General features: G+C 37.9%; 9 protein-coding genes across 9 annotated transcripts; 3 read left to right on the forward strand and 6 right to left on the reverse strand.

Annotated features, from left to right (window-relative positions):
• Positions 1-1,183: 1,183 nt before the first annotated feature.
• Positions 1,184-7,184, reverse strand: RHIMIDRAFT_223524 (PP2C-domain-containing protein). Its single transcript, XM_023607480.1, has 13 exons — positions 7,105-7,184; positions 6,946-7,021; positions 6,680-6,900; positions 6,572-6,625; positions 6,352-6,494; positions 6,272-6,281; positions 6,142-6,215; positions 5,909-6,064; positions 5,708-5,861; positions 3,769-5,635; positions 2,571-3,717; positions 1,464-2,507; positions 1,184-1,407 (listed from the first exon to the last, which is right to left on the reverse strand). Exons 3-13 carry the CDS (start codon positions 6,729-6,731, stop codon positions 1,240-1,242), a joined length of 4,869 nt encoding a protein of 1,622 aa, XP_023468913.1. The 5' UTR covers positions 6,732-6,900; positions 6,946-7,021; positions 7,105-7,184; the 3' UTR covers positions 1,184-1,239.
• A 276-nt stretch (positions 7,185-7,460) lies between these two features.
• RHIMIDRAFT_198929 (kinase-like protein) lies at positions 7,461-8,997 on the forward strand (the record flags this gene model as incomplete). The annotated part of the gene is made up of 6 exons (XM_023606331.1): positions 7,461-7,580; positions 7,630-7,734; positions 7,777-8,028; positions 8,098-8,229; positions 8,289-8,410; positions 8,466-8,997. Coding segments are annotated over 6 exons (1,263 nt in total), but the record flags the coding sequence as incomplete, so codon positions are not given.
• Positions 8,998-10,628: 1,631 nt separating this feature from the next.
• RHIMIDRAFT_286635 (acyl-CoA thioester hydrolase) lies at positions 10,629-12,181 on the forward strand (the record flags this gene model as incomplete). The annotated part of the gene is made up of 5 exons (XM_023613402.1): positions 10,629-10,722; positions 10,774-10,892; positions 10,938-11,046; positions 11,091-11,273; positions 11,328-12,181. The coding sequence occupies 5 exons, from the start codon at positions 10,629-10,631 to the stop codon at positions 12,179-12,181; spliced, it is 1,359 nt and encodes a 452-aa protein (XP_023468915.1).
• A 97-nt stretch (positions 12,182-12,278) lies between these two features.
• Positions 12,279-13,402, reverse strand: RHIMIDRAFT_248410 (4-dihydromethyltrisporate dehydrogenase; the record flags this gene model as incomplete). The annotated part of the gene is made up of 4 exons (XM_023610515.1): positions 12,279-12,673; positions 12,733-12,963; positions 13,014-13,124; positions 13,174-13,402. 4 exons carry the CDS (start codon positions 13,400-13,402, stop codon positions 12,279-12,281), a joined length of 966 nt encoding a protein of 321 aa, XP_023468916.1.
• Positions 13,403-14,025: 623 nt separating this feature from the next.
• On the reverse strand, positions 14,026-15,078 carry RHIMIDRAFT_248411 (uncharacterized protein; the record flags this gene model as incomplete). The annotated part of the gene is made up of 2 exons (XM_023610516.1): positions 14,026-14,133; positions 14,188-15,078. 2 exons carry the CDS (start codon positions 15,076-15,078, stop codon positions 14,026-14,028), a joined length of 999 nt encoding a protein of 332 aa, XP_023468917.1.
• A 1,493-nt stretch (positions 15,079-16,571) lies between these two features.
• RHIMIDRAFT_271762 (uncharacterized protein) lies at positions 16,572-17,473 on the reverse strand. Its single transcript, XM_023612272.1, has 3 exons — positions 17,081-17,473; positions 16,982-17,024; positions 16,572-16,929 (listed from the first exon to the last, which is right to left on the reverse strand). Exons 1-3 carry the CDS (start codon positions 17,353-17,355, stop codon positions 16,615-16,617), a joined length of 633 nt encoding a protein of 210 aa, XP_023468918.1. The 5' UTR covers positions 17,356-17,473; the 3' UTR covers positions 16,572-16,614.
• A 1,248-nt stretch (positions 17,474-18,721) lies between these two features.
• RHIMIDRAFT_85872 (uncharacterized protein) lies at positions 18,722-21,326 on the forward strand. Its single transcript, XM_023615795.1, has 11 exons — positions 18,722-18,839; positions 18,928-19,018; positions 19,083-19,125; positions 19,176-19,951; positions 20,003-20,110; positions 20,159-20,222; positions 20,275-20,445; positions 20,501-20,716; positions 20,772-20,956; positions 21,008-21,112; positions 21,165-21,326. Exons 1-11 carry the CDS (start codon positions 18,814-18,816, stop codon positions 21,261-21,263), a joined length of 1,884 nt encoding a protein of 627 aa, XP_023468919.1. The 5' UTR covers positions 18,722-18,813; the 3' UTR covers positions 21,264-21,326.
• A 63-nt stretch (positions 21,327-21,389) lies between these two features.
• On the reverse strand, positions 21,390-22,092 carry RHIMIDRAFT_286637 (uncharacterized protein; the record flags this gene model as incomplete). The annotated part of the gene is made up of 2 exons (XM_023613403.1): positions 21,390-21,960; positions 22,013-22,092. The coding sequence occupies 2 exons, from the start codon at positions 22,090-22,092 to the stop codon at positions 21,390-21,392; spliced, it is 651 nt and encodes a 216-aa protein (XP_023468920.1).
• Positions 22,093-22,540: 448 nt separating this feature from the next.
• Positions 22,541-27,131, reverse strand: RHIMIDRAFT_311326 (uncharacterized protein). Its single transcript, XM_023614721.1, has 6 exons — positions 26,750-27,131; positions 26,487-26,681; positions 26,308-26,430; positions 26,019-26,250; positions 25,867-25,963; positions 22,541-25,816 (listed from the first exon to the last, which is right to left on the reverse strand). The coding sequence occupies exons 1-6, from the start codon at positions 26,900-26,902 to the stop codon at positions 22,627-22,629; spliced, it is 3,990 nt and encodes a 1,329-aa protein (XP_023468921.1). The 5' UTR covers positions 26,903-27,131; the 3' UTR covers positions 22,541-22,626.
• Between the last annotated feature and the right edge of the window lie 107 nt (positions 27,132-27,238).

Below are 27,238 nucleotides of genomic sequence, written 5' to 3' on the forward strand. Positions count from 1 at the left end.
AACAGCAGCAAATTCCTCCATTATTGGTAAATCCTGGGCAAGCCTGTCGCCTCCTTCAGTGAAACGCATTCTCATTGATGGACTTATGATAATATAAGGTGACCCGCCTTCAGTAGAACGATCCTTGTTAGATATATCTTCACTGTTAATGCTAGAGTTTCATTGTTGCCCAATATCTCATACGCACGACTGTAAATACGTGCGAAGGAATTGCGCTGGGAAAGCATAGCTGAAAGGTTTCTTATAATCTCCTGGTTCATATTTTCACTCCATATTCATATCCTCTGCTCTTCGTGCGCTTAGACAGTGCCTTTTCCCAAGCAGAAGAACAGCTCCAGCTACTCTGCAGTTGATACCAGAGATTAGCCATATTACCTTTGGGCCTCGCGACGATCTATCAACTTTGGGATCTCAGATGTCAGCGCCTGATAGATTTGACAACGCCTCCTTTTGGTTGCCTCATGTGCTCATCGGACAATCCCAAACCCCACGTGGAAATCCAATGTAGTACCTATTCTAGTTGTCAAGGTCCCTCTTGGTCAGCTCTGCTTCTTATCGCACAAAGACTTCGAATTGCTAACACAATCACGCCATCTGCCTTTGGCTCTGCCTCATTCGTTGTTTCTTCGACCTCAGTATTGGCAAACTTTTTGGTTTAACTATGCCTCCCAAGGCCTTCACACCATGGTTTCGTCTGTTACACGGCTACGTTCCTACGGCTCCTTTACAGCATGCCTGGATCACCAGCGCGACCATTTCTTCACTGTGCAGACTCTGCCAACAAGATGTTGAACCACACCGCCATCTCTTTGTGTGCTGCTACCTCAAATTCAACTTCTGGTTCTACATTTTTGAGAGATATTCTTTGTCAGACAAGCTCTTTACTGCAGATGAAATATCGTCTGTGTTCACTTCTTTTGTCCCAATAGACGAGCAAACAACAGTCGATACGGATATTCTTTGCTTCTTTGGCGCGTGTATCACTAGGGAAATACCACTGACGTTGCGTTTTTGATGACAATCCGTGGTATATAACCGCAATCGTCCACAGTGTCGAATTGGAACATAACGAGTTCCTGTCGACATTGCTTTTGAACGGAAGTTATCTTCCACTATAGACACATAATTTATTTTAAAAAATTTAGTTAAATAAAGTCCACACCTTCATGCAAAAACAAAAAAAACCAGTATATATATTAGAATGATAAAAACTATTTACAAAGAGAGAAAGTGTACAAGTTATTTATATAATAAGCCTGTTGGCTTTTCTAGTAGCCCTTCTACTTCTGAGTATATTTGAAGCGCTCTCAGTATATGTGATGAATCCAGCTCAATCGCTTCTCCAAGCTTTTCTAGTACATTAGCAAATTTACCAACCTTTTGCAAGTACAGTGTAGACACAGCATTCTAGTAATTGATTTCATGTCAGTCTAATTTTAATACAAATGATATAATGATCTTACCTCGATACGTGTAATAGCATTTTCAATCAAAAAGATGATTTCTTCATCAGAGGCCACATCTTCCATACGCCTGTGGAATGACTGTGAATACTGGAATATGGCGTCTGTCCTGGATGAGCCAAGAGGACATCCTGCTGTAAGGCATTCTAAGCGGACGGTAAGGTTGTTTAAAGAGGCTACAAGATTAGGATCAATTTGTCGATTGATTTGGCGTGCAAAGGAGAGTGCAGAACTTGCGCGGCGAAAAGGAGGCTCGTTTACTTCTGCCTGAGGCGTTACAGTGGTTGTAGAAATAAGAGTGGTTGTGTCACTTTTATCCATTTCCATGCGTCCTGCCAACTGTTTTGGGAATATTAAGCTGAGCATCTCTGGCGTTTCCAGTCCCTTTAGTCTATGTTCACCTAGTTCTACGATATGAAACCCTAATCGCTTGAGTTGCTGCACATCGCGGCTAAGCGGATGTAACCTTGCGCTTGCTCCATCTGCGCTCAGACCTGTCTTATCATCTTTAAATACGCCAGGCATTTCTCTTAATGCTGCAATCACATCAGAGGATACACAGATCTGACCACCATCAGCCGCATTACATATCCGACTTGCCTTATTAACCACCGGACCAAAATAATCCATGCGTTTTGTAATCGGATTACGCTCATATACAGGTGTGCCGAGATGAATCCCCATACGTACAGATAAGCCGCGATAGATGACTTTGTTGTCCTTTTGAATCTCTCGACCTTCTTCTGTTTCTAGTATGCCTGTTGGCCAGTCTGCTTCAAGTAATTGAAGTTGAACTGTAAAACACCAAAGAAGTGCAGCAACTGGATCTTGAAAGCAAACCATAAATGCGTCACCTTCTGTCTTCACTTCATATCCACCAATGCTGCGAAGCGTTCGACGCATGACGGCGTCATGGATCTTTATAGCAGAACGCATATTCTCAGGCTGTGTATCCCAAAGTTGTGTCGAACCCTTAATATCCGTAAACACAAGCGTTACCTGGTTTGTTGGCGGCGGCACTTCTTTATCGAGTCGGGCCAAGGTCTGCAAAGTACAAAGAACACTAGTTAGTCTAAGAGGGAGCTAAAAATAAAAGAAATATCTTACCGAGTCACTAGGAATTTCATCCTTGATACGGCGTTTGTTTTTCGCCATGATACTAGGCGTTCCAATGCCTTCGTCAATTAGCACTTCGCTGGTACCTGTTCGACTTGGGCCTCCACGATAGTTTCTGCGCTTATTTCTCTTGTTAAACAGGTCACCAACGCCGATAATCATGACCATGATGTTACTATCGGCGCCGTATGTAAGAGCAAAGTCTCGTAATTTTTGAGCAGCAATCATGAGATCATCCTTTTCTGTTCGAGCAATATCAACGGCGGTCTGGTAGTTCATCTTATCCCAAAGACCTCGAGAGGCCATAATGACAAACTCATCATTTTCTTCAAGGTCAATGGTTGATACAAAGGGATTGGCGTTTACAACAGGGATAAAGTGGTAATACCCAAAGCTTCGAGATACATGGAGCTCGTCATTTAAAAGACCTGAATTGGAAACATAGCCACCTGCTGCCCGAATACGCGAAATTTCACTAGGATTCAATGGTATATGCTTCTGAGTGATTTCATGAGCTTGTCCATTGTTGCGTGAAAGTACGGCCAGTGAGTCACCCACGTTGGCCACGTAAAGCTTTGTGCCTACAATGTAGCAAACGAGGCCAGACGCGCCTATTTCCTTGTCTTCAGCCACTAAAGATCCATACTCCTTTTCAAGAGCCAAAAAGGTTCGACGAAGAGCAGAGACGATAGTATCGCTGTTTTTGGTCTTTTGAAGCTCATTGGTAAAGAATTGGTTGATATGGTCGTTTAAAAAGTAAGTTAATCGACATCCCGTCTTGCTATGCTTTAGCCCATCAAATAAACCAAAAAGACACTCGTCGTCTCGGTTACGGAATCGAGGCATCACGAGATCCCATGTTGTCAAGTTATCACTGGGGCCCAACCAATCAGCAACACCGTAGCCCATACTGTTGACTTCAGAAGGTGATGTACGCACACGACGGTTACAATCCTCTTCTGGTGTCATCACACCCAAGATAGTGACGTCCATTAAACCTAGCATACGCAGCTTAACAAGAGCATTAAAGTCAGACAAATTGCGATCTTTTGGATTATATGATTCAGGATGTGTCTTTTTTATCTCCAATCTTTTGTTGCCTGAAAGATTGAGGTATTTAAGACCCAAGTTCCAATTCCTGATTTATAATTCAATGAGTCTATGCATATTTTTTTATAAGGTAGCTTACCAGTTCCAATCGTACGGCCAATTCGAGATGTTGTATTTTAAGACATTATTGCCCACATCCAACACCAGTAATTTCCTTAGTTTACCAATTTCTGCAGGCAGTGTTTGCAACTTATTTCCATTCACAGCCAACACACGTAGATAACTGAGCTTTTCGATATCATCTGCAGGAAGCGAGGCAAGATGGTTTCCGGAAAGATACAGTTCATAAAGGTGCTGATGACAAAGTCCGTCAGGTGGAATTTCATATAGGTCGTTAAATGACAGATTAAGCGTACGAAGTTCCAGAAACAATGAAAGCGGTGACCACACATCATCTGTAAAACGATTGTCTCCCAAGAAGAGGTATCGAAGTGACAAGGAAAGTGGCGGCGGATGGTTTCGAGGACTTGCAAAGAAGGAAGGCGGGTTGAAGTTGGGTGGCGGTTGAAATCCATTGGATAGTAATGTGTTTGGAATACTGTTATCACTGCTGTTGTTATCGAAGGGATGTATCGGTAGCTGTTTAGATACTGGTGCAGGCGGAGCAATGCCTTGACCTGCCTGAGGAGTAGGAGCCACAGAAGCCGAAGGCATGCTAACATTTGGCATCAATGGAAATGGCTCAGGAAATGTTTCCAGTAGATTCGAAGAACAGTTTAATGTCTGAAGAGACGTACAGAGCCAAATCTCTCTTGGTAGTGTCTTTAAATTATTATTCTGTACATCCAGTATCTTGAGCTCTTTCAGCTTGGATATTTCAGGAGGCAAAACTTCTAAGTTGTTATTCTGAACCGACAGTCTTTGCAATCTAGTCAAAACACCAATGCTACTGGGTATTACAGTAAGGGTATTGCCGTCAAGAATCAAGCATTCGAGATTTGTCGTGTTCAAAAATAAGTGATCAGCTAATGATGATAATTTACAGTTTGCCAAATTGAGTTCAACCAGCATACACGCATGGCTCTTTATGCCAAACTGTGTCAACTGATTCTTGGACATCCGAAGTCGCTTCAGATGTTTAAATCCATAGTCAAACACAGTTACGGCGTTATAGTCTATCGAAATACGTTCTAGCTTTGGTAAGTCGTGTAATATTTCTATATCGGTGATCTGATTCTGTCTGATATCAAGTTCTTGTAAATTCTCTAGCTTAGAAAACCCTTGTGGCAGGCTTCCACTCAATCGATTTGCTGTAGCAAATAAATAAGTAAGCTGTGTTAGGTTGCCAATCTCTTCAGGAAAGGATGTGATCTTATTAAAGCTGATATCCAGATGAACTAGGCTGCGTAGTTCACAAATGACATCTGGAAATTTTGTGAATGAGTTGTTGGATATATACAGGATCGTCAAGTATTGAAACTTTGCAAAGCCATCAGGTAAAGAGCTCAGACGGTTGTTGTAAGCACGTAATGTCTTTAGAGCGCTTAATTCGTCTAGTCGTGCATGCTGCAAATCTTCAATTTGGTTTCCGGATATGTTCAGATGCTCCAAATTGGGAATATATCGAACTGATTGTGGCAATAACTTGTATTCATTATCATTCAGCCAAAGCTGCTTCAAGTTCTTGCAAAGCTGCAAGAAGTCTACAGGAATTTCGATATGGATGTTTTTGGACAAATCCAATGATGCGATACGTGCAGCATACTTGTACAAGAAGGTTGGAATGTTAAGCAAATTTCTTCCGTGTAGATCTGTTCGACTATAGAGTCCAGTGTCTTCCTCCTCTTGAACACTGTTTGAACTGCTAATGCCAAAGATGAAACGATAAAGATATGAATTATCTTCTCGACCGACATCTTCTATTCTATCTTCTTCCATATAACCCATTTGTTCTAGTAATAACTTTTGTATCTGTAAAGGACGCTCATTGGGTTGAAGAACACGTTCTATGTAATGAAACTGGTTTATATAGATTGATTCTAGAAATAGATATATATAAGCAATGAAGATTTACTTACCTAGACTATGCCTTACAAGCGTCAATCTATACCTGTTCCAATCTTGCAGAAAGAATTTTCCTGCTAGTTTCTGTATTAGATCATTTGCTGTTGCATCCAAGGGAGCAATGAGTGTGCCAAATGTGCCATCAGGACGAAATACTCGAATGCAGTACTAAAAGGGATGTAAGTCTATAACAATAACCAATCGATTACTCTTACATTTTTACTTTGCACATTCCACGTCTCATGCTCGACTACTGAAAAATAGTCTGTAGTCGTTTGCATATTGATTGAATGAACGTCCTCTTCGTCTGGTGGTTGCACAGCCCAACTATCTGGAGGTGCCCAATGTTCGCTGGATGGATCTGCAATTTGCTAAATAAAGAAAAAGCCCGATATTTTTTTTTTTTTAGTTTTCCTGCACATAATTGACATGCATACGCAATGTTTACATATAACGTCGGCGTTCTTTCATATGCTTGATATTCTGAGTTGGCGATTCCTTCCATTGTACCCATGATTTGATCTATTATAAAGTCATTTCACTCGATCATATGCGTATAAAAAAAATGGTCAACTTACGCTCCATGTCCTATAAGCATAACAGATATACCATAAATACAATAATAATAAAAGTGAAATTAATGTGTATATAAGCTAACCTCATCCTTTTTATGAAAACTAGAACTTGTTGATTTTTTTCTTTTTGTGGCAGAATCATCATCTGCTGCCAATGCATCTGTATTACTCGAGATACTCATACCATCCTCCTTCTTATCGTTTGACACTAATATCTCGGATCGACCTAATAAAATATGCATTAAATTGTTAGAGTAACGTCATATGTTTCAACTACAATTTTTCTTTTTTCTTTTTCTTTACTCTTTTTGCGTCCAAATCTAAACAAGTGTCTCTTTTTTTCTTTTGATGCAGTGTCTAATGAAAGAGTCATGAGTCATGATTTCAATTTTGAAAGGTAGTGTTTTATACTGGTATCATTTTTTGAACGATCGTGTTGTTTTGTAGATTTCGGTAAAGGCATTGAAGCTGATTAGAAAAGTGTAAAAAAGAGTGTATTTTGTGTATAATATGCAAAGTCTTTAGAAGGAATAAATAATTCCCTTCCTGTCTTTTTCGTAGTTGCAGTTATGGCTGTAGTAATAAATAATATTTGTGCTTCTTATGGTTGACGTAAAGAAGTAATGTGAAGGCTGTTGTAATGTCAGTTATGAAGTCAATTCTTTAAGCCATAATACCTCTTTTATAAACAGTCTTTGTATTTACAAAACTGGAAAGAACAAGAAAGAGAGAGAAAATATGAAAGCACTCGGGGTAAAAAATAAAAAAAAAGTGTCCCGGTGTTGCTGTTTGAAATAGAAATCTCAATCTTTTTTTTTAAAAAAAATTATGCATAGAGAAGAAAGGACTGCATAATATCATTTATGCAAAATCTCCCCTTATTGTATATGTTTCCCCCTTCCCCCTTATATATTGCTCCCTCCTTGTCTATTTCATTTCATTTCATTTCATTTCTTTTACTTTTTATCATGTTAACAAGTGACCCAGTAAAACCTATTTTAGTAAATAATGTCAACGAAGTGAAGCCTAGGTTAAACAGCTTAATGGTGTCAACCAATCATCTTTCATTAGATACTGGTTCTTGTTCACCCACTTCGCCCGTATGGAGTATGAATGATTTTGAACTAAAGAACCCTATTGGTATAGCTGTAAATTAATATTTTCTCTCTTCTTTCTAAATAGTACTTCTTATATAGGTTATGGATCCTCTGCTACGGTTTACAGTGCTATTTACAAACCACATGACAAAAAAGTAGCTATTAAAGTCATCAATTTAGACAAGTTTGAAAGAAATCAAATAGATGAACTAAGGGTAAATACATGCAGATTGACTTTCTCTTTCATTAACAATATATTTTAAGAGAGAAACTGCTCTTATGGCACTGTCAAAGCACCCTAATGTGCTACAAGTCTTTGGTTCCTTTGTTCATGGGCCTAAACTATACATTGTCACGCCGTATATGTCTGTAGGCAAGTAAGGATATCTTTTTTTTTAAATAAAATAACAGCCTAACAAAAATAAAGGATCATGCCTGGACATTATTAAAATAAAGCCTGAGGGACTTGACGAAACAACGATAGCAACAATATTGAAACAAGTCTTGGAAGGATTAGCCTACCTTCACAAAAATGGACATATCCATCGTGATGTGAAAGCTGGTAATCTCTTGATGGATCAGAATGGTACTGTGCTTCTAGCAGACTTTGGTGTAGCAAGTTCTTTAATGGAGACTGGTGTTCGTAAAACTTTTGTCGGCACGGTACATATTAAGATGATGTACATAGATAAATATATATGTATATATATATACATTGATGACTATAACTAGCCTTGTTGGATGGCCCCTGAGGTAATGGAACAAGCAGCTTACGATTATAAAGCAGATATCTGGAGTTTTGGTATCACTGCCATCGAGCTCGCTACAGGCAGGGCACCTTTTGCCAAGTTACCTCCTTTAAAGGTAAAAAGAAATGAAAAGAAAACACGGTTGTATAAAGATAAATGACGTGTATAAAAAAGGTCCTTATGCTCACTTTATCTTCTGATCCACCCACACTGTGTCGTGAAACGAGTGCCAACAAATACTCTAAAATATTTAAAGATTTGGTTGATTTATGTATGAATAAGGACCCTTTTAAACGGTAAGTAAACCATTAAAAAAAAAGAGGGAGACTTATCCCATGGTCTTAATGCTAGTCCTATGGCTGAAAAACTATTACAACATCCATTCTTCAAGCAGGCCAAGAAACCTGATTGGTTAGTAAAGAACTTGATTAAAGACATACCATCTATCGATCAGCGTCCTATGAAGTCGGTAGAGCCAAAGATTGAAGCAAATTCCAAGGCAGTGGATGAATGGGATTTCAGCGATATAAACAATAATCGACCCAAGCGACATATCTCGTTTGGTCATGCAGTCGTAAAGAGCCGAGGACATGCATTAGCGAAGAGAGCTTTGAGTGATGACTTTAGAAAGCCGAGATTAGGAAAGCATCAGCATCAAGCATCAGCACCATCTGTGTTCCCCATCTTTCAAGATGTACAAAGAGAGATATCAGTCATATACAGAAGACTTACTCATATTCATAGGAACAACAGCAAACGACACGTAACTGTGGCGTACACGACAAATCGAGTTTGGTTACATTTTCTGAAGAACAAGCAATTACACGAAAAACATTGTATAAAACACAAAGTCAAGAAGGCTTCAAGAAAGGGGATTCAATAGTCGAATCCAAATTTGTTGAAGCCAAGAAAGTGGGACGATTTGAACTTAGGCAGTCCATTCCTGTTCATCACCAATTAAATGAACTTTTAAAACAAAACGATGCACAAAAGCAACTGCTGAATGAACTCTATACACATGTGATGAATAAAGAACAACAGCAACAACCATCAAACCATGAGTTATCATCAATCATTGTAAGTAATATTGTCATCTCAGCAGAGTCCTCCACTCATTATTAATTTGACATAGGAATCGCTTGAACAACGAGTCCAGTTCTATCAAAGAGAAAACCTTTTGCTACAACGGGAAAATGAAATAATGAGGAAGCAACTAAATCAACTACTTAAAAATTAGCCTTGTTTTTCATTTGCATTAATTTAAATAATAAAAGATACTTCTTCCTCAGAAGAAGTTTACCAAAAAATTAGGGTAAACTTCCTTAGTGTCCCGCATCCACGGAAATCTTTAGTAAAAGGCGAAAGATTTATCCGATCTGAGCACAGGACGGAAGTACAAAGAACATCAATAATCTCTAGAATTGAGCTCCTTTTATACTTTTTTGCTAGATAAAAACCAGTCCGACGTGACTTTTAATAAAAAATTTACAGATGACTCGGAGATTCCTTATTTGTACTAATGTTTATATTACACCACAGGTTTGTTGTGTAATTCTAAGGATGAAATCGCTGTTTTGTACGACGATGAAAAGCTTTGGCTTTTTGGAGGAGCTATTTTCGACCTTGAATTCTGATTAAAATATTCCTTGATTTAAAAATATTATACACGACAGAATATTGCATGAATTAAGTATGGCCAATGAGAATTGAATATGACGCGTTTTAAGTGTTTTATAATCAGTTTAGTAGTGAATGAAGGAGCGCGCCAAGAGTCTACCATGTTAAATCCATTCGTACAAGTGTAAAACTATTGATTCTACAAAATAATAATCAGCATGTGCTTCTATGAGTCTTCTGATTTGCGTAACAATTCTTTGAATAACAGTAAATTTAATATTAATATCAACAGTTCTCTACATGGTTCATCAAGTTCAATCTCGAGACGATTGATTAAAGATTTGATTTTATTGATATATCCCTTAGAAATTGATGTTTCTGCCTTTTGCATCTATCGCTGCATCTGACAAATTTTAATCAAGTGCTAATAGATCAACTACAACACGGCTGCTTATCCCAAGGAACCAATTCTTGGATGGGCGTTTCCTATATTTCCTTTCAATCTCGTTGCATCTTTGCTGTCCTTGACCCAACAAGGTCCTTTTGCTGTTGTTGCTGTCATTTTGACTGGAGGAGGTTTTTATTATTGCGCTCAATTGGATGTTATATTAAATAAAATCCATCATTTTACAGAAATGACAAAAGGCCAAAAAAGTAATATATTCTATTGAGTTCTTTTTGCTGGACGAATTATCTTGTGTGGCCTTGGTCGCGACTATAAATGTTATTGCTATTAAAGCTATCAATTACACCATTGATGTTGTATAGTCATCAGTGAACTACAGCTGAATGGCATGGTTTCACACCCTCGCTGACGGACTTGGAATCAATCGTAAAATCTTCACAGAGAAAATCGCTGGGCTTTTTTTTTTTTCCCTTCTTTTGCGTTATTACAATATGCTTGCCTGTCAAACCAAGAGTCTAATAAAAAGAGTTGTTTCACAATTAAGAAACACTGGCTTACAATCCCGATCACTTTATAGAACTGATCGTAAATTATGACTGTTTACACCCTTTTATAGTCTACTGATTGCATAAATAGATAAGCATGGTGCATTCACAGTTAAACCTACTGGATTTTGGGCTGACAAAATACTTGAAAGAGAATGTAAACGTCCTGTCGTTGCTTCAACTGAACCTCGATTATTAATCGAAAGAACCGTAAGTTGCTTGCTTTTACGTATCCATTGTTTAACATTATGACAGATGAAAGACAGCTACTTGGAAGAATATTTACCTTTCAAGTCTGATCCTGAACTTTTAGACCAATACATATTCTCTGATGGAAAAATTAGAACTGGGAAATTACTAGAAGGTATAAAAAACGATGATCATCTTATGTTTTCTTACCCATTTTAGATCTTGATGCACTTGCGGGGGCCATTGCTTACAAGCATATTGATAATGGAAACCCAAATGTCTCACCTGTTACCATTGTTACTGCAAGTGTCGACCGTCTTGACTTATTTTTACCTGAAGCAGGCACACAGAATTACAAACTAAGTGGACACGTTACTTATGTAGGAACAAGCTCAATGGAGGGTAAGAAAAATGCTTTTTCAAAAGTTCAAGAATAAACTGACACTTATCCTGCAGTATTCATCAAGGCCGAGACATGTGGAGACGAAATTCCAGAAGACAACGATAAGGCCCCAGATACATTATGTGTCCTTGGCAAGAACACAGTTCTGGCTACACGATTTACTATGGTAGCCATAGACTCTGTCACACAAAAACCTGTCAAAATTAACCCGCTGCGATTGACATCAAAAGCCGAGGAGCATCTATTTGAAATGGCAGAGGCTACCAAACTAAGAAAGAAACGAGAAGCCGAAGCATCTCTCATGCGTCAGCCTCCTACACCTGCTGAGCGACTAGACATTCATGATCTATTCTTGGAGTATTCTCGATACATAAGTGATACATCAGATGAAAAGCTGCCTTTACCCGAAGACAAGGTCTGGATGAGTGACACGAGAATTGAGAGTAACTTTATTATGCAGCCACAGGACAGAAATATTCACAACAATATCTTTGGTGGATATCTGATGCGTCGTGCTTATGAGTTGGCCTATGCCAATACAGCCCTTTTCATGAAATCACCTTCGCCAACCTTACTATCCATGGATGAAGTGGCATTTAGGAAACCGGTTCATGTGGGAACATTATTGAATCTGAAGTCTTGTATTGTCCTTTCTGAGGGATTTCCTCATCGCACAGTGCAGGTTCGTGTTGTAGCTGAAGTCATCAACATTGAAAAGGATACTCGTGAAGTTACCAATGTGTTCCATTTTACACTAACAACAGGCAATCCTAATATCAGACTTCGACGTATCCTGCCACGAACCTATGCCGAATCAATGCTATGGATTGATGCCAAGCGTAGGCGATACCAAGGCATTCACTCTAGACATGTCTTGTTAGAGTCTATTAAAGAAAACGACTGCTAATTTTACATCTCTCCCCTTTTAGGTTTTTTGCTTCCAATGTCTTATTTTTTATATTTTTTTTTTATTATATTTACATTTCTAATAAACAAAAAGAAGCCTAAGCGAAAAGAGGCAAGTCAAACCAAACCTTGGGGTCGTTGAATCTCAAGTTGAAAGACTTGAGCGAATCCAAAGCCTTGTTGTCTTCATTATCCAACTTGATGTCCAAAATGTTAAAGTTATCCTTCATTCTTTGCTCGTTCTGGCTCTTGGGTATCACTACAAATTCACGGTCCAAGGCCCAACGCAACAAGACTTGACCGGCAGAGACCTTGTGCTTGTTGGCGACTGAGTTGACAATGTCGTGATCAAGTAAAGAAGGAGCTTGCTTGCCGTGTTCACCCAAGGTAACATAAGAGGCAGGACCAAAGGATGAGTAGGCAGTGATGTGAATACCTTGAGCCTTAACCCACTTGCAGAGATTTTCTTGAGGCAAGTAAGGATGCAATTCAACTATTTATAAAAAGGCGTGTGAGGAAAAAATGACAAGGTCAGTAGCTAAAGATACATACTTTGTAAAACGGCAGGCTTGATCTTGGCATAAGCAAGCAAATCAATCAAAGCTTGACAATTGAAGTTACAGACACCAATGTTGCGTACCAAACCATCTTGAACGAGTTTTTCCATTTCAGCCCAACATTCATGCATAGGTGAAGCTTCAAGTTCGATAGTATCCTTGCCCTTCTTGAACCATTCAGGAGGATATTTCTCGGAAGGATCGACATAGGCTATAGGGATAGGGACTATGTAATATACGTGAGCACTTGAATAGAGTATGAGTTTGTCAACGTACAGTGAACATGATAAAGGTCAAAGTAATCTAAGCCCCAGTCCTTTAGTTGTCTTTCACACAAAGGTCGTACATGCTTCTTGTTGTGAAAGGTGTTCCATAACTTTGTTACGACTAGTTTCTTGTTCAGTACATTACATCACAGTCATATATAAATACTTACTGAACAAATCTTCTCTTTTTACTAAACCTTCATCAATAGCTCTCTTAATGCCGCGTCCGACTTCGACTTCGTTACCATAGTCGCAGGCACCATCAAAGTGACGGTAACCGACCTTGATAGCATTGTAGACAGTTTCCTCGCAGACATCTTTGGGAATCTTCCAGCAACCAAAGCCACGAAGAGGCATCTTGTCACCAGTTCTGTTCAAGACAACGTAATCAGCAGTCATATTTAAAGTAATTCTGTTTCAAAAGTGAAGAAAAGAGAATGAATCGAAATGCATTTAAATAGTTTTCCGAATTTCGCTGATACAAACAGAATTTCTTTTTTTTTTCCCGCAAGTAGGATTACCCGCATAAACCTGCATACTTCCATCTATTGCATTCTGTGATGCCTTGTGTTTTATCCTTGAAAGAATGAAGAGTAAAGATATAGTGCACAAGGTGAGTTATTATTTATTATAAGCTATGAAACTAAACATGAAGAACTATGACAATGCTGGGGGTTAGTTGGATTATGTCATTATTCTGCTTGTTCCCATCGGGTCATTTTATATAAAGTGTCACACTTGATAAACGACAATAGTTTCTATCTTTATACTTTGATGCTTATTTTTAATATTCGTTCCTTTTTATCCTCCTCTTGATGCTCTGTTAATGTAAAATAAACGCGTATTTTAACAGGGTGCTTACGTAATGAAGTAAGACAAAAGAGACGCTAGGCTACAAGTAAAGCTCAGATTGGGCGAATCGGGTAATTTCATTTCTTTATTAGACCAAGTCTAGTGTAAGGAAAAAAAGAGAAAGATCTCCCAATACGCGGGAAAAAAAAAGAAAAAGAAAAAGCATAATATTATGTATTAAGTACCGCAGCAAGTTGATCGTCTATTTGCTTGACAAGGTCTTCATCAACGCGCCATAAACTATTATTTTTCAATAGATCAACACGCTCTTCTCCAGACTATGGCAATATTAGCTTGTTTTTTCTTTGTTTTATACATATATATATATTTACCTTGTGATTTACATAAACCATGTAAGGTTCTATACCAGCGGCTCCTGAATGTTTTTGCTCAAAGTATACTTCACCATTAGGAAAATGAATGTCATCCAAAAGAAGGACAAATCCGGACTTGACGTGAATATGTGTTTGGCTGAGAGCTTGATGGAACGCTTCCTGAAGCGAAAGCGTAGGTTCATACATTTGACTTTGCACAACTTGAGCTAGTAATCGTTTAACTTGATAAGAATCCCGCATCAAATAAATCAATCCGCCCTGAAGATGAGACGCATCTCGGCCTGTCGCGATCAATTGAGTATCCCAACGAACATGCATCATTGTACTAACATATTCTCGGGCTCGTGGCCAAAGGATGAGCTGATGGATGTCTAGCATCAGTGGGTTAATATCCAGGTGCACGAGCCGCTCAAGGATCCAAGGGGTATAGCTGCTGCTGTTTGAAAACCACATCCAATCATCGGGCACAAGGACAGCTCGATTTTCATAACCTGCAATTGTCAAATGACGATACAGATCAGAATCTGTACAAAATACAAGAAATCGATGCTCATTAGCTGCTTTCATAAACTCTATCCAGTTATAGAGGTCTAACCGCATGTCGTATCCTGCAACAATGACAATAAGGTCATCATTTTCTAGCCTATTTTCCTGTATTTTGTCTCTGATATCTGATGGTATAGATGGCATACTGTCAGGTACGATAACTGGCCGTTGTTCACCAAACTGTGCATTGATCTTGGGAGGACATGAGCAAGGATGATCAGATGAGCTTGCCTCAATCTCAGCAATGACCTTTTCTTTATTTTTAAACTGCACATAATAAAGTATGAATAATAATGCTGTAGATAAAATAATCGAACTGCTTGTTTTCCAGTGGGCCAACATGAACACAATAACATGGGAAAGCTGAACAGCCTTTTTTTTTATTCTTGTCCCTCCTTTTTCACATCTAAAACTCCGCTCAAGATCCTTTTCAACAACATCCTCTTCTTTTTGTATCCTTTTTATTATATTTACAAGTAGCTATTTTTATGAACATTGAAGAAATAGTCAAAAGATTTAACGAACAAAATGTAGAAGTAATAAAACAAAATATAAGATTGAATCAGCGAGTGACTCTGCTAGAACAAAAGATCATCGAATTGCAAAAGGAGAGCTTTGAATTGAAGTTAGAAAACGAACGACTAAAGAGAAAGAAACAATCAAGAAAAGTAAAGAAGAAGACATCGAATATATCTGTATACATAGATAACGATCAGTCAACAAAGCAAGAGAAACACGCAAGAGAGAAGAGAAGCTGCGCGAATAAACCAGTGAACTACGCTCTACCGAATGTAAAGAGTAAACTAAGGAAAGGTGATCCATTCACCTTTGGGAATGAACAATAATAATAAAAAGTTGCTTATACATTGGCCTGTTTCAATCGATATTCCAACCAGTGGCCAGTTGAGTCATCTTGCTGAAAACGGTATTGTTTACTGATCAAGGCTCTTTGCTTTTCGATAAACTCCTTGATGGATCGACATTTTGAAAAGTTAATCAAGTCGGATTGGGAGACGAGAAAGGTTGAATTTTCTTTTAGAAATGTAATATCTTTAAGTATCACAGGCAAAAATGATATCACTGGTAACTTCTTGGCCGATTCAATCTTGCGTCGGTAATACAGCATGTTTGAGCTTACATCTAGCAATTTTTGAAGTGTTGTGAACGTATTCATTTCTCGGTTAGACAGAGATTGCCATGCTTGCTTTAACTTGTTCGATGTACTAGACAGTCCCATCATGATGATCATGCATGCATGAAAGTTGTTCAAGGCTAGGCAAAACTGCAATGCAGCAGGCATATATTATATGAGTTTAAGGAATATAGACAGTCTTTATTGTTTACCTTGGATATTTCAATAAATTTGGTAATTAAGGCTCTTTTAGCCTTTAATGTCTTGGTATTATGCAGTTCAAATGCAATCCAATGATTTAGCTATATATTTACATTAGTACAGAAATCGGGCTAGAATAACATGCTTAGTACAAACCATGTTAAACCGTGTTGTCATACTATGGATACACCCTTGATTCGTAGTATTACCATAATCCATCAACTCATGCATCACGATATACTCCATAGTTTTATAGTCTATCAAACACAAGTATCGAGCAATGCTTTTTGAGTCGACTGATAGGATGGGAACATTATCACAAGCAAAAGATGCGTAATCAAGTTGTAAAGGTAGACGGAATTCTTGATGTTGACTGTATATGATGAATTGTATCAATTGTATTTGATTACTATATGCACCATATTCTCTTGTTAAAAATGCAGACAATCGTTCAAATAGCGAATGGCTCTGCTCAAAGCTACAGTAGCGTACTGCTAACCATCGACGAATGATGTAAAGGATTCTGGAAACAGAATGATTATTTTTCAAGTGTAATAGGATACACAATAAACTTGCCTTGTTTGATATAACTTTCGAGTATAAAATACGTCAATAAGCTGATCTAGTAATTGTGTAGAAGGTATAAAGTTTGCATGATTCATCAAGTAAGCATCGAGATAATCATCGTCTTCATCCAAAAGCTTATCAAATAGTGTATCTGCTTTACCAGCTACAATTTGATATCTGCCTTGAACCCACTCATGTATCAAGACTACATTGTTATTTTCTACAACCTTTATTGTTCTCTTTTCATCATGTGCTTTCTTGTATTTTTCAATGGATCGTATACGCTTGTTAGCCTTGAATAAATTATTAATTGTATAAAATGGTACAATTGTCATTCTGATCTACCTCATTTTCCTTTCTATGAATCCTTAGTAGCGCTGTCCAAGAACTGTTTGATTAAAGGTGAATATCTCAGCATACAAACTCCAAAAGGGGGAGACTTACTGTTCATCATTTATTATTTTAGTCTGAGTTGTAACTTTTGAAGATAATCTTAGAGGCATACTGCTAGTTCTGGGAGGAATAGGTGGTCGCTTTAAGATGATATCTCCCTCTGATACTTTCCTTGGAGGTGGAATACGTTGAATAAGAAGACTTTGCTTTGGTATTTTGTTGACTGTATGTAAGCATGACATTGACTGAGAATTTGGTAGTGCTTTGTTGATGGGATTTATATCCATGGATGTATCGCTACTTCTCCTTTTTCTTGGTGTCGACATGCTGCTATAAGGAAGTTCCGGCTGCATTAAATAAATATAGTAAAGAAGAGAAAAAAAAAAAAGGAAAGAAACTGAGAGCAATATTTTATATAAAAGACATAAAAATAGGAGAGCAAATAAGAAAAAGAAAGCAATAAAAGAGTTTTCATTATAATACAATGACTCCTTCTTTATTTGGTTATATTGAAACACTGTCCCTGAATTGGGCAAAGTTTAAAGCCATCTTTTACTTTATTTACATATACCCCTTCAATAAATGATCATAAATAATCCAATTAAACTTCTCCTCATTTGCTCAATAGAAGAAAGGACTTCAGAGTTATGATAATAAAGAATGCGTTGGCTTGACTTACTGGCTACTCGTCACTAATTTTTATACTATTTTTTTTATTCGCTCTTTGTAGAGAGTAAGCACCAAGTTATTCTATACCAGTTGTTTGATGTATTCTCTTTTGGATACGAGGAGTCAAGAGCACACATCCTAAGTATTCACTTTACAAGTAAATCAACAACCTCAAAGTCTGACATTCTCCTTGTACCAAGTGCTACGTTGTACAATTGTAGCATCCAGTCTTGACAAACTTCCTTTTTCTGCTCGTCTGTCATATTATCGAAAGTGAGTTAAGAATATAGAACAAATGATATAGGATATAGTCCCTCCCTTTGATGCCCTCAAAGAACTACTTCTGCCAAGCCCAAAGGCAGCCTCCGGATCATGACGGGACGCTTGTCCATTTCCCTGTACTCTCCTCCTCCTCCTCCTCCTCCTCCTCTTCGTATGGTCCGATAGAAAGATCATCTCACAAAGTAAACTATTTAGAAATCGTATGATTAAAAATCATTGTTCTACTGCTCTCTAATAATGATCCCTAGTCGATGATGTATATGACCACTTGTCAGTCAAAAAAAATCTTACAAGCCATAGAAAAACAAGGAGCTGAAGCCCATGTTCTTTTAATATTTCATGTTAATGTAAAGGGATAGCACACTATCTTTGTCCAAAGGAGCATATTTGATGATACACGAGTGGACTACTTGCCTACGAAAAAAGGCCTTGCTATCCTCACTTGATATACTCTGTTACTTTATCATCAAGTATATTTAAGACATGGAGGTGTATTTCCTTATTTTTGATATTTAAGTGGTCTATGTAATCTTTCTTTCTTTAAAATAATCCCCTTTGAGTCATTTTGGTTGTTCGAGGCTTTATATAAAAATAAATTTGAGTTATTTTTTAAACTTTCAAAGCATAGCCATCACTTTTCCCCTCTTGAGCTTATTTGAGGACATTTGACAGCTATCAAACTGAGTAATAAAAAGTTTTCCCTTTTTTTAAAAGGCCTTTCTTTTCTATACAACATTATGACCAAAGCATTTGAGAAACTAGTGCTAGAAACACAAACAAGTCTTCATCAGCTATTTTTGAAAAAGGCAGACAAGAACCCAAATAGTACAGTGATGATCCAATCTGCCAACATTCCTTGGTACTGAGATCGTGTGTGTGTATATGTAAACCTTTGTCAGTCAAACTCATTCCCCCCCTCTTTTTTCTCCTTTCCTCCTCTCATTTAGGTCTTGGGTTGCTATTCACGTTGCCAAGATGCTAATTGAGTATCCTACAGGATTAACCAATGTTGTTTTATTAGCCATGCTTGAAGTTCAGGTATACTTTTTTTTTTTTTACTATTTTATATTCTCAGAAATGACACGTTCTTTATTATAAAAAGTGGGAAAAGGCATTTCTAAGAAAGTTTAAAGGATTTGATTCAGGTTTTTATGCAAATTATAAGAAATACACAATGGTTATTAAAACAAGTTAGATTTTGGCACGATCCAAGCTGTTTACGATAGCATCTCAGCCGAAACCTTCTTACTCGAAACTACCGTCGTCGATTGGGAACCAATACCGGCTGCCAACACTTTCAGACTGACCGTGACAGATGATCAGATACGGCAAATGGATTTGATGATGCATCCCAAGTTTACTTCTTGGATCAGCAACAACAATTTCTTTAAAAACCGAAAACTACGTATGATCTGCCCACCAAAGGCAAACATGCCTGTTCAGGATCCTAACCTGCCACGTCGATCACGTATTGCCCTGATTCCACCCACTGATTTGCTCTTGATAATGTTAACCCAAAGTGATAAAGCATTCGTTGAGGGCCATTTTACAAAGATAAAAGATGTTCATAGCCTCTCAGACTACAATGTCTGGCTCAAGATCATACATGTTGAGGAACACAAGCATGAGCGAAAGAAAAAGACGGATATTTATTTAGCAGACATGAGCAGTGATACACTTCCTGTCATATTAACCCTGTTTGATGAACAGATTCAGCTGGCATCTATCTTTCGAAGAAATGATTATATGGGCCTTTATCGTCCACAATATGTCAATGCTGGTCCGCAACCAATGAATCCTTCTGGAATTGTCCTACACTACTCAAATGATACAGTCATATTTCTGATGCCAGAATCTGAAGCACAAGCAGCAGGGTTGGCCAAGACTAATTTATCTAGTTATATTCAAAGCCAAGGTACAATCAACTCTAGTAATAGCACGAAAAAGGAGATATTACAGCGTGATGAGGAGGTTAGTAAAGGGGAACGATTTACATACAAATAATAATCTTTCTTTTATTAGGGGTTCATGGATTGCTCGAATTACATACCAAGGATATATGTCAGTGATCTTGTTCACTGTATGCTGAATGTAACTTTATTGGGCAAAGTAGTGGGATTAGCCAAAAATGTAAGCCGGACCCTCTTTTATTTTTATTATTATTAACATACACGACAGAACCCCTTTTATAAAGATGGAAAAAGAATGGATAGATACGCTTTGCGGATTGCTGATACAACAGGTAAGCTATATATCGTATAATGTGTATGCAAATATTAAAAATTATACCAAAGGTATAATGGATATCACACTTTGGGAAGAGGCTGGACATGACTCGAGAAAGCTAAGAGTCGGGCAATATGTCCTATTAGAACAGTTGACAACTTCTGATATGCAACTGAACGGCTTACAAAAAGTATGGTATGTTAATGGAAGCGTGATCTGCGGCACTAAAGTGTACAACAGTAAAGTATTGAATGACAGATAGCCTATCTGCATATATTAACTTGGTAAACCTAGTCTCTACCATCACGTCACTTTTGACGAGCTCATCCTTCCGTATGCCTATGCCACTATGGCATGCCAAAGAAGCCAAAAGCGATCATTTTCAAATTGAAGCAACTATAGTTGGATGGGAGCTACATACCTTTATAAACAGACAGAAGGTCATACATGACTCAAATCAAAGCCAAGATCTTGACACTATGCCAACACAATGTATAGTGTCAGCTGCACGTTAGTTTATTTTAACAGCTACATAAAATGTGCATCTCATCTTTTTTTATTGTAGACACAACGTGTCTTTTACCACTATCATCTAGTATACTCGAATGTGAATTTTGTGGATATCCTGTAAATAATGAAACCATACATGTTTTCCGACCGCGATCAAGCGACGCATCGGAAGACAAAGGTTGGATCGAGTGGGTATTAGATGATGGTACAAGCACATGTCATGCTTTTGGAGGAGAAGAAGTATAGAAAATTAAACTAAATATAACAGAATGACTAAAATATAGATTATAGACACTGTTAAATATTACCGCATACAACTATAGCAAGCTAACACAAAAAACACAGATTCATATGTTGAATGACCTGATAGGAATGTCAGTTCTGTGCTCTCTTACTGTAAGTTATTTGACTCTTTATATATTTTATGGAATTAACTGAGATGTGACAGGATACGAACTCTTCTGGTTGTTACAGGATTGAACAAGTCGCCTTTGTCGAACCTACTTTAAAGGAATGTGAAGATTTGCTTGAAAAGGTGTCAAAATAAAATGCACGCATAGACATTAAAATCAAGTTTCAGGCATTCAATTTTATTCATATGTTGTTCTTGAGCAAAGCCTTTAAGGCAGTATCAAGATCACTGCTGATACATTTAAGTCTTCTTTTATTTGCCTTATTTCTCGTACATGGCTTCTTTAGTTCTTTGGATAAATTCCTGAGTTGAATTGGCCTTGGGATAAGGTTGATCGGGTACTTTTTTGTCCAAGAATTTGCAAAGTCTCTCCCATCCTTCACCTAACTCCATAACCAAGAGTCTTTCTGGGGGCACGGTTCGTTTGACCTCTTCAATATGATCAATGAACAATTGCTTCACATATCTTTCGTTGTTTACTCTTTCTTTGTCGACAAAAAGGCCATCCAATACTACAAATCGGCACATGTCACCCATTCTCTTCATAGTGGGGTTTCCTGAACACTTTGCATAGGATGCAGCTAGAACAATTGTATTCATTACTGACTTGTACCAGCTTTCTGGTGTTCTCACGGTCAGTATGACCTTAGCGTCTGGGTACTTCTCCATTAATTCTTTATAGAAAGTACATGTAGGCCAGTCTACAGCCGCGTCAAAATCTTTGTAGATCGTGTCCCAATCCCCTTGTTTATTGTTCAGGTAGGCTTCTTTAAAGGGTAATGGATCAAGATTAGGATCCTTTTCGAAGCAGGACATATGATGGGTGCGATATCTGAAATACAAAATAAGGCTTTAAAAAACAATGTCAAATGATGTACTCTTACCCTAGCATCTCTAAAGCCATACGAAGACTATCTGTTCCCGTTCTTCCAAATCCTGCGCCGATGACTTGTAAAGGTGCCATTGAATGTATTAAAATGAAAAAAAAAAAAGAAAAGAAAATCAAATAAATCGATACATCTTTTATTAAGGGAAACCGGGTAGGCGATGGTGCATTCTCTTGCATCACAATACACCATACGTACAACTTGTTTATTTTGCTTTGATAATAAACAGCTTTTCACACACACGTGTGTTCCAGAATATCCTTTTTTAATATTGGCCGTTATTTATCCGCAGTAATACCATTTATCCTCCATGAGTGATAAGTTCTCTCTGTCTTATGCATTGGCCATTGCTTTTATATTGCTTGATTGATTATAATCAAGTATTATTTACCAGCACACAATAACGTATGTTATATACATTACAAAAGCCACTCTTACTTATTCTAAAGCTCCACAGACAAGACTATAAATAAGTACATGCAACTTTATTCTTGTCCAATGTCAAATGACTTGTATTACATTAGCCGTCTGATTGCTTAAACATACAAAATATATTCAACAGCATAAAAAGATCAAGAAATTGCTTCAATAAAGAATTGTATGAACAAGCTTTATTTAGTTCTTCCCCATTTATAAATCTGCAAATCATATAATGATTTAATTTTATCAAACAGTGAACCAGAGTGCTTATCTCGTTCTGCAGCTTCTTTTGCTGATTTGAACTCAAGAGCCTTTTTGTCTTTGGTAATATCTTCATCCATGTTAGAACTCGAGTCCATACCAGTGTCATATGCGCTACTCTCACTTTCATCGATGATCTCGGTATTGTTAATGTCTGGGTTTTCTTCGTCATCCGATATGATTTCTATAGCACCACTCTGTGGTTCCCTTGTTGAATCTTGGGAATAGCCATAATACTCATTTGTAACGCCTTCTACATCATCTTCATCATATTCATAATCTGGGGGTATTTCTTCATCATCTAATGGGTACTCCAAGTAGTTATCTTTCTCTTCTTGCTCAGTTGTGTCCTGTGCGTAGTCTGATCCATCATCGATGGCAATAAAGTCTTGTTGATTACCATCATTGTTTTCTTGTAGCTGCTCGTCTTCAAATTTATCATATCCACCTTCAGTGTCTATGTATTCATCATAGTTTTCCTTTATCTGGTCTTCTTCATAGTCTTCGTATTCATCATCATGTTGGTCATCTGGATAATGCTTCAATTCATCTTCATCAGCTTCTATATCTTCATAGTCTTCGTAGCTTTTAACACTCTTATACATGTCGTCATCATTGTTTTCTTCTTCATCTTCATATGCGTCGTGCTCTAAGTGATCAATTTCTTCTTCATATTCTGGCAAGCTAGCGTCATCTTCAAGCACATCTGCATTGTTTGGTGCCTCTTCTATATGTTCAAGAAAGTCTGTCTGGTTATTTCCTTCAGTTTCATCGGCATATTCATGATGCGTACTATCATAAAATTCATCTCTATCAGCTTCATTATCTTCAACATCCTCTCTGCTGTCTTTATCATTGTCTGATTCATCACGGTCTTGAACAACTTTTGCTTTCTTTACGTCCTCAGCCAAGTTAGTCAATTCATCTATTTTTGCAGGTTCTTCGTGTAGTTTAACCTCCTCTCTGGTTTCAGTTTCTGTGTTCTCTTCACCTTTTGTAATGTTATCATTCTCTTCTTTTCCTTCTTGGTCCTTCTGATCAAGTACACCTTGCTCGTCTTCATCATATTCAGGAAGCTCACCGCTTGAGCTGGTTTCATTTTGGCTTAAATCATCTTGGTTTACATTCTCCTCGTCATCTTCATTCAAATACAACATATTCTCATTCAGCTCCTCGCCTTCTTCTTCAGCGTACTCATCGCCGCGCGCCTTTTCATCAGCATACTCTTGATCTTCTTCTTCCCACTGATCCTCAATTAATTCGGCATACTCTGTACCTTCGTCTTCCTTCTGTTCCGTGTCTGTTCTATCTTGGAGTATGACCAAATCATCAGACTCTTCCTCGCCTTGCATTCCAAATGCTACTGCGTCATCTCTATAATAATTATCATCACCTACATCCTTTGACACTTGCTTCGTGATTGGCTGTGACCATCGCACATCGTGTTTTACAGGTAATATAATTTCATCTGCTTCAGGGTTAACTTCTTCACTAAATACTTCTAGCGATTGTCTTCGCTTTCTAAGCCCTGTATCTTCAAAATCATCCTCTCGGTCAACCATGACGTATGAGTCAAGATCATCTGCTACCATGTGTTCATCGTCATCTTCTTCTTTATCATCATTGACCGAGGTCATATCTTCATCCTTGTCTGCTGCATCATCTAGCTGCATACCTTCACTCTCCTCTTCATCATCTAATTCCATCCAGTTTCCAAACTTATCAAGGTCCATGGATTCCTCAGCGTGTATTTCCTCCGCAGTCCCAGTTGGCTTCTGAACATTGTCTGTTATAGTACTTGGTTCAATCTTATCACCTCTCTCAGATAACTCTTTATCTTGAACTGAAGAGTTCTCTCTGACTGTAGGCGGCATTTCTTTAGCAATTGCGGAAGATTCATCAAGCACTGTTTCTTTTACAGATGATATAGGGGATTCTGAAAATGCTGCTTCTCCAGTAACAGTTTCGCTGATTTGGTCTTGCTCATTAAATATCTTTGCATCAGCCTTCTCTTTAGTTGAGACAGCATCCACTTGCTGTTGGTCAGCATCAATTAACTCAGTCTGTTCTTGATCACCTGTGGCATCTGTCTCATCATAATCTAACGGCTCTTTTATAAATTCAAACGATTCAATTTCCACTGCTTCCTCTTGCTCTATTGTTTCCTCTACATTATTTGATAGTGCTTGTTCTGACGTTGCAACAGTAACAGATTTTTGCACAATTTCCGTAACTTTTTCTGTTGTGCTTAAGGTAGTGGTTTGTTCCTTGTAGGATTCCTCGTCTTCTTGATTTCTCTGTATCACAATATCTTCCTCCAGTTCTCTATTCAACTCTATGTCACTTTCATCCTTATATTCTTGATTCGACAGTACTTCTTCGTCATTCTTAAAGTCTTGGTCGGATTGCACCTCTTCAGCGCTTTCATATTCTTCATCTGACTGAGCGTTTGCGTCATTTTCTTGATCCAAGGGTTTCAAGTCCTTTAGCTCTTCAGTAGCATCCTGATCACTCTTATCCACATTTTCCCTATCAGAAGTCATGACTTTGGGTGTAAGTATCTCAGAATCTGGTAATTCGTCAGCAGAATATGGAGATCGACCCTGTTCGACCATAATTTCATTCTTTGGCTGAATCAGACTCCATCCCTCTTCCTCTTTGTATCCTGGCTTTATCTTGTGCGATAATCGCTCTTTCTTCACCTGCGCAGCCTCTATGGCGGCTAGACTCTCTTCAAAAAAGACAGTTGTTGCCTTTCGTTTCAGACATACCGCGTGATGAGGAAAGGCATATTCGACCACTTTTTCTGCTTTTCGTAAAAGAAACTCTTTCATATCAACCTGAGCATATGTTGGCTGATGCAATTGTTGGATACATGCAGATTCGTCAATCTCTCGCTCAAGAGTGAGCGTCAATTGTTGTTTGTCATCCAAATACCAAACACTGATCTTATAAGTCGGCTGTGAGTAAAAGACGATGGTCAGATCGATTCCATTTTCATGATGAGGCATTAATTGAGCCTCAGTTGCCAATGCCGTAGGTGTGGGTGCTGAAAGGTGCTTAATAACTTGTCTTTGTGGGCCATTGAATTCAACAATCTTTACGTATGAGGTAGCATTTCTTTTTGAGAAGTGTCAGTATCATGTAACCATACAATCGTTGGAACTTACTCGTATTTCGCATCGTCATCAGGTTTAGCTTGTGCAAAAGCAGCAATAAATCTTAAACTGGTGTATGTTCTTGCGCAGGACAAGTGAGTAATCGGGTCTATAGTAAAGTATAAGTCTAGAGTATAACAAGACCAGGGATATGCTTTACATACATCCAGGAAATTCTGTGAATTCAGATAAATCAATAGGTGATCTTATTCTTGATGCTTTAAACGAATAGACAGTGGCTCTGAATCGGTAGATGCGAATAGCACCTTTACTATATCCGAGCAGAATTTGTGGATCGTGGTGTCCCATACGTCTATCTTCTGCATCTTGCGGTAGGATATAAATGGCAGTAACGTGTCCAATATTGTCATCTTCGTTTTCAAGGTATTTGAAAGACTACATGTTAAAAAGAAGATGAGATAAGTGAGTCTGGTTTAAAACATGCTATCTTACAATGCTAATATTAAGTGAATGATCAATATGTAATAGGATAAGAACAGTTGAACCGTTCTGGATACCGATGACAAGTGCATAACACATTTTGGTCTCTGCAGTTAAGTTTTTATATACATAGTTCTAACAGAAAGAATCAGATGGGATGTTCAAACAACTGGAATAATATTCAAGCTTACCACTTCAAAAGGTCGATTTGTTATTTTTGCTTGAGTAATATTACCAACAATAGGTGTTTCAAAGTTGATTCTTTTACATTCCTTTGTGATGACGCTGTGCCAAAAGAAGTGATTATGATTATCAGAATCCACGCATGCAATGATAAGCTTTGGTTGATCATGCAATCGACAGCTTAGGACGTGTTTGATTTGTAACTAGGGAGCAAGAAAAAGATGGGAGAGGTATAAGTTTCCTTGATTGAATACATCAACTGATATAAAACCTTTTCAGCATCTATTTGTAGATCCGAAACTAAAATATGCTGCCTTGACTTTTCTGTTGTTCCAGGCTGTGTGTAGATTATTTCGATTTGCGTGTCGTCAAAGTAGTAAACAAGATCTCTGTTCACTTCATAGTTAAACTTTGCTTTTTCCATGGTGAAATAAAGATAAAAAGAGACGTGGTATAGCCGAATGGCCAATCAAAGAAGGCAAAACAGTGAGGGCAGCATGAATCTAGGTACACCCCACCCTGTCGTCATCCTGATGTTGCTTCTATTCACATACGCCGAACTAAGTGTATATGTTTATGGCTCTTGCTGTTGCTTGTCAAGAATGCGTCAGCGCATATATACAAGATTACAAGCACTTCAGGTATTATTTTCTTAGTAACGATATTCGGAATTTAAAATAGAAATTGAGTGCTTCTTGGATTAGATATTGAAGTTGTCAAGCTGCTACAGAACAAACCTATTTTTAATATGGAATTTATA

The sequence above is a fragment of the Rhizopus microsporus genome, assembly GCF_002708625.1.
Source record: "Rhizopus microsporus ATCC 52813 unplaced genomic scaffold scaffold_3, whole genome shotgun sequence".
NCBI classification, from domain to species: domain Eukaryota; kingdom Fungi; phylum Mucoromycota; class Mucoromycetes; order Mucorales; family Rhizopodaceae; genus Rhizopus; species Rhizopus microsporus.

Coding starts and splice junctions, on each gene's coding strand:
- RHIMIDRAFT_223524 (XM_023607480.1), bottom strand. CDS start 6,731: ATGCCTTTACCGAAATCTACAAAACAACACGATCGTTCAAAAAATGAT. Junction 5,636..5,707: donor GCTTGTAAGGCATAGTCTAG/GTAAGTAAATCT, acceptor TTCATTACATAG/AACGTGTTCTTCAACCCAAT. Junction 1,408..1,463: donor ATGCTATTACACGTATCGAG/GTAAGATCATTA, acceptor ATCAATTACTAG/AATGCTGTGTCTACACTGTA.
- RHIMIDRAFT_271762 (XM_023612272.1), bottom strand. CDS start 17,355: ATGTCGACACCAAGAAAAAGGAGAAGTAGCGATACATCCATGGATATA. Junction 17,025..17,080: donor AAAATAATAAATGATGAACA/GTAAGTCTCCCC, acceptor TTAATCAAACAG/TTCTTGGACAGCGCTACTAA. Junction 16,930..16,981: donor TTCATAGAAAGGAAAATGAG/GTAGATCAGAAT, acceptor AATTTATTCAAG/GCTAACAAGCGTATACGATC.
- RHIMIDRAFT_85872 (XM_023615795.1), top strand. CDS start 18,814: ATGATCCAATCTGCCAACATTCCTTG. Junction 18,840..18,927: donor CAATCTGCCAACATTCCTTG/GTACTGAGATCG, acceptor CCTCTCATTTAG/GTCTTGGGTTGCTATTCACG. Junction 19,126..19,175: donor GTTTAAAGGATTTGATTCAG/GTTTTTATGCAA, acceptor AAAACAAGTTAG/ATTTTGGCACGATCCAAGCT.
- RHIMIDRAFT_311326 (XM_023614721.1), bottom strand. CDS start 26,902: ATGGAAAAAGCAAAGTTTAACTATGAAGTGAACAGAGATCTTGTTTAC. Junction 26,251..26,307: donor ATTCACTTAATATTAGCATT/GTAAGATAGCAT, acceptor TTTAACATGTAG/TCTTTCAAATACCTTGAAAA. Junction 25,964..26,018: donor ATTCACAGAATTTCCTGGAT/GTATGTAAAGCA, acceptor ACTTTACTATAG/ACCCGATTACTCACTTGTCC.